Genomic DNA, 5,563 nt, shown 5'->3' on the forward strand with positions numbered 1-5,563 from the left:
AAAAAAAAAAAAAAACATACAAACCATCATGTTGGTTAAAAACTTAATTTTTAGTGCATATAAACACTAGCTTAACCTTATGGTGGTAGCCTCGGCTTGGCCAGTGGCGCTCAATAGAATAGTCAATTAAAAAAAAGAAAAATTAACACATATTTGCATTTGCACATAAATGATCAGCACAATTTTGTATATACTCTTTATAGTGTTATGGAATTATTTTAAAGATGTGGTGGACAACTTTCATCCAAAAATTTGAAAACTTTTAGGTCTGGAGGAATTTTTGTAAATGGGCCTAACCCAAACCTGAGACATTCGAATGCTTATTTGGGCCCGAGCTTAGACAATTCATAAGCCCATTTGAAAAAATTCCTCCGGACCTAAAAGTTTTAATTTCTTTTTTGGTGGCAGGCTGTCCGCACGTTGATCAGTTCCATGATCCTCCAATTAAAATTCTCAAGGGAAAATATCCTAAGGACATGCATCCATCACCTCTAATCCAACAAGATAATCATATCATTCAATCTAACTTCTTAAGGTTTCATCATATCTGAGAAGATAGCCAAACCTTCTACTTCTTTAGTTTCTTTGAAGTCTCCTCAGGCCACACTTTAGTTTTATGTATGCAAACAATTTTCTTATTGATGCCCAACCATATTGACCATGTGGTACTTTACTTTAATGGATAATATTTGAAATCTTAAGTTCTTCTAATTATGTTTGGAGGTCAAGAAAAAGAAAAGAAAACATTTTTTTTTGAGATAATTATGCTAATCAAAATAAATGATTAAAAAAGGGAAAAGTATGCCCTTGTAAGGGATGACCACACCCCGAAAAAAAAAGGCCTTTTCTATTATTGTCTTCTCTGTATACTAAAAGTACCTAGTTATCAATTGATTTGTTTTGCTTGGTTTTTGGGAGATATGCTGCTGCATTAGTTTTCCTAGCTTCAAGTATTTTTTAATTCCATATTTCTTTTCTAAGTTTCAAATATTCTAACCCCTATAGTGCATTCCACGATCTAGTTGGACTCGATTCTCCAAATGAAGTTTTCTATATGGTTACATGATGTTTTTATTTTGGAAAAATTACTTGGACACCCCATTGTACTATGGTCAGGTTGTTTGATTTCTTAAAAGTTCAAAATTTTTCCTTGAACACCATTGTATTTAAGATTTATTACAACTAAGTCCTAGGGACGTAAACAGATCGAATACGCATCAAATTCGAATCTAATGTGTTCGGATCCAGATATTTCCTAATCGGATTTGGATACCTCAAAACGAGTACGGATGCCGATCAAATTTGGATTTTCAACTATCTGTTTTACTCTCTGACTTGTATAATCTGGAAGTGAATCAACTCTAATTTTTTCTCTTTCTACCCTGTCACCAACATCCATCTCATTATTTTTCGCAATGCAAAGCCTTTACAGAACAAGGCTTTTCTTCCCTTCTGGTTCTAATGCAACCTTTCCGGCTTCACCTGTTGACCCATCCTTCCCTTCCTTTGAACTCGAACTCTTATTTTGGTGGGGGTGGGGAATGTTGAATAAACATAGATCATCTGAGCTTAGGGTGTCTTTCCTTTTGTCTGTTTTTCTATTCCTATTTGTAGAGGTGTTTGGTATGATTTTAGAATACACGGGCGAGATTATTGGGTCTGGCTTTGGTGAGGAGTTCTTCAACAGAAGTTTGCAAGGTGGGCTGATGGCACCACCTTCGCCAATACAACAGGTGTCGCAGCCTTCTAAACATGATCGTGTGGTTGCGGACCTGCTGTAATGATTCAGAAGGGACAAAGTTTAATGTAAAATGGTCTTTTCATTCAACTACTAACATTAGACTAATAAGGATAGATTTCACAGGGTTTCTCAAGTACTGTTTTCAAATTTTTGATATCTCAAGCAATTTAGTCATAGTACATGAGATATCCAAATATATTTTCCTTATATTTAAATAGGTAAATAGAATACTACCGGATAGGGTTTCACAGGCTCACATACATGGGAAGTGAAATCAAGTTGTCAAAAGATACTCACCCCGACTCCACTTCCCCATTTGTGTGAGCATAGAGAACACTATCGGCTATTCAGCTAACATTTTTTTACCCTGTTTATATATGTAACACGCCACTTGTAGAAGGTACCCAGTGGTTGTATACATCATTTTCAGTAATACATATATTTATTTTAGATGATTTGGTTAAATAAAAATTAGACTGATAATTTAATAAATCAAAACCTATTTTTGATAATCTGATAAATTTTTAATCCGAAAAGTAGCATCTTGGTATATTAAGGGGTGAACTAGATGTCACTTTCCCCTAATAATATCACTGTCATTTATTATAATCTGATAATTTTTTTCTAACAAACTTGGTTAATGGATTCAATTCGAGGTGCGGGGTACAACACCCAAATGTAATTGATGTAATGACCTTGCAAGTGGGAGTTACATACCCCTGTAATTGTTGAGATCTGCTCTACTCCATGTATGGATAAGGATGAATGCAATTCCTCTCCATAGAGCCCAACGACCAATCTGCCTAGGTCCTTCTAATCCTAGAATCACTCTCTGGTCCTAGGTTCTATGAAGAGAAATCGAATTCATATGGACAGTGTTTGAGAGAGAGAGAGAGAGAGAGAGAGAGAGAGAGAGAGAGAGAGAGATATTTCTAGAAACAAAAGGATAAAATCTCTATTTTTTATGTGAGCACCTTACAAAATTGTGTTCAATAGTCAAATTGTATCTTGCTGGGAAGAAAACAATGATGTTTCGAATGTTAGCACCTTATGTAATTGTGTATAACATACAAAACTATATATACCCATAGAATTGTGTTTGTCACAAAACAATAGCATATGCAAAATCAACTTAGTCAAAGAAAGTAAAACAAACATACACAAAGATAAGAGATTTAATTTGTGGGTTTGACAATATTATCTCCACTTTCTTGAAGACTGTATTACTCCTGCCACTTCCTTAAAGACTTCACCCACTTAAAAGATGGAAAAAGATCATCTCAAATTATTAGGAGGCTTAGTGAGGCATCTGACAGTTGGGAGGACCTAGGATGAGCACCTATGTGTTGGGATGCATATTCAGATCCTTCCAACTGCCTTGTTAGGACCCAACCGGTTGGACAAGGGTCTAGATCTATTGAAAACTCCTCACCCTCATGCACCCCAGTTGTTAGAACCTCACCATCTCATCACAGAAAATTTTTATGCCAAATGTCGACCATTGCCTTTACGTGCAAATCAGGATTCTGATTTGTTTCCTCTCATCTCTAGAGGAGATAGATATAGATTCCGGTTCCTCTCCACAACTCCAACCCCTCATCTGCGAATTCTTTTGACATTACAAAAGAATATATTATTTGGCTATTCACGGTTGAGATCGAATCCCCTGCCCCCATATATTTAAACGAATCACATGGGTTTAGATAAATAGAGCATCTCTTAGGTCCAGGGCACTAGAACCTATGTATCCCTGGTCCTTGACTGTTTGGTAGGCGAGAAAAGTCGAATTCTCATCCCTTTTTTCCAGGGATGCAACCATGTCAAGTGTCCGGTGTGACGCAGAGAGAGAGAGAGAGTCTTCATCCAATTCTGGATTGGGTCCCAAACGAAGCTGCCATGAACTTTCCTTCCAACCCGGAATTCTCACGCAAACTCTCCCCTTCTAACACGCAACTTCTTTGCAGGTCTACTATACTTTTCTTTCACAAAACCTGGAATTGTCTCATCAACTTTTAGAAATGCATCATCAGTGTCTCGGTCTCTCCATCCTTTCTTTTTCACTCCATATAAATATTTACTTCTGTTTCATTTTCTTAAGAGCAAAAAACCAAAAGAGTGATCACATAGCACAGTCCTTAAACCTTTTCCTGCTCTCATGTCCACTGCTATTGTTTCCAAACCATCATCACCATCTAAATGGTTCTCCAACAAGAGTTTCAAGCTAAGCCTCCCTCGTCTTCGTCTTTCCAAATCCAACGTCTCAAGCCCTCGTGCATCGTCGCCATCGTCGCCATCGTCTCAGACCCATGAGCTTACTAAGGTTCCAGTTACACCCAAAGGTTGTCCATCAAGAAAGGATCAACTCCAAGAAGTGTTTCGTTACTTCGATAGTGATGGTGATGGGAAAATCTCCGGTTACGAACTCAGATCCTACTTTGCATCCATTGGAGAGTACATGTCACAAGAACAAGCCCAAGGTGTGATCAATGATCTTGACACGGATGGTGATAATTTAATGGACTTTGATGATTTTGTAAAGTTGATGGAACGTGATCATGATCAAGGTGGGGTTGATGAAGATCTTAGAAGTGCATTTGAGATGTTTGAAGTGGAGAAGGGGTGCGGGTGCATTACACCTAAAGGGTTGCAGAGGATGTTTAGTCGCCTTGGAGATGAAAGATCTTTCCAAGAGTGTGAGGCTATGATTCAGAAATTCGATTTGGACGGTAATGGTGTGCTTGATTTCGATGAATTCAACCAAATGATGGCTTGATCGATCATCATATCAGTACCTTTTGTGTATATATATTTCTGTTTTTTTTTTTTTTTTTTTGTTTTTGTTTTTGTGTTTCAATTTATGAATATAGAGAGGACCACAAACAAAAAAGAAATCAATGGCCTTTTCCTTTGAAAGCGGGGGGTTAGGCACTTAGTATTCTAAAAACAGGTGGGGTGTTAAATGTAATGAACAAGTTTGGTTTGTAATGAGTTGGAAGTCATAATATAAAATAAGTTGGTTGGGACTTTTTGGTATAAAGGTCGTGGCAACATGGAACAAGGGAATGACCTACTGACCAAAGAAACATATTTATGTGCGATAGCCATGGTATCCCTTCTAACTATTTCATTAACTCTTCGTGGTGAAGCAACTAATCAAGGTTGTAAGATATACCTTTAGAGAATAAAGAAAAAGGGAAAGTAAAAAACAGAGAAGTACTTAGACACGCTATTCAATATTTGCCCCTTTTGTTTTTAAATATACCTCTTTTTATCCATGTAATGGCAAGAAGTGAGACAAGTGTTGCATACTCACCTGTAAAATCAGGTGATTATACGACGAGCGGATTCATTCTTATTTTGTTACTTGTGATTGTGAAACGAAAAAGGATGAACATGAATGTGTTACTTAGGTTGCGTTTGGGAACACTTTTGCCAAGGGTGTTTCTGTGCTTAGGGCACTTTCGCAAGTTTCACTTTTACGAGAAATGAGCACATTCAATGAATGGAAGAAGGAAGGAAGAGAGAGAGAGAGAGAGAGAGAGGGGCCGGGAGCCATGGCGTGATGTACTTGGGTTTCATCACTTAAAGTGGAGCAAGGGCGAGAACCACGGGATGTAGATTTTCTCCAAACTCTCAATTTCTACTTTGAAGTTTCTTCCAAGCTCTCTATTTCTATTTTGAAAGGTTAGTTTCATTTCATGAGACTGCTAAGGCATGTTTTTCATGCTTTTATTTGTTCTCACAAAGTAAAAAAGAATCGCCAAAAACACTCCATCAAAATGTTACAAGTGCTGCCTTTATAATTTTTATAATAGGGGGGGG

At 37.3% G+C, this 5,563-nt stretch overlaps 1 protein-coding gene across 1 annotated transcript; it reads left to right on the forward strand.

Annotated features, from left to right (window-relative positions):
- Positions 1–3,691: 3,691 nt before the first annotated feature.
- Positions 3,692–4,774, forward strand: LOC122067842 (probable calcium-binding protein CML41). Its single transcript, XM_042631690.1, has one exon. It carries the CDS (start codon positions 3,897–3,899, stop codon positions 4,512–4,514), a length of 618 nt encoding a protein of 205 aa, XP_042487624.1. The 5' UTR covers positions 3,692–3,896; the 3' UTR covers positions 4,515–4,774.
- Positions 4,775–5,563: the final 789 nt, after the last annotated feature.

The sequence above is a fragment of the Macadamia integrifolia genome, unplaced genomic scaffold (assembly GCF_013358625.1).
Source record: "Macadamia integrifolia cultivar HAES 741 unplaced genomic scaffold, SCU_Mint_v3 scaffold3166, whole genome shotgun sequence".
NCBI lineage: Eukaryota > Viridiplantae > Streptophyta > Magnoliopsida > Proteales > Proteaceae > Macadamia > Macadamia integrifolia.

Coding starts and splice junctions, on each gene's coding strand:
- LOC122067842 (XM_042631690.1), top strand. CDS start 3,897: ATGTCCACTGCTATTGTTTCCAAACCATCATCACCATCTAAATGGTTC.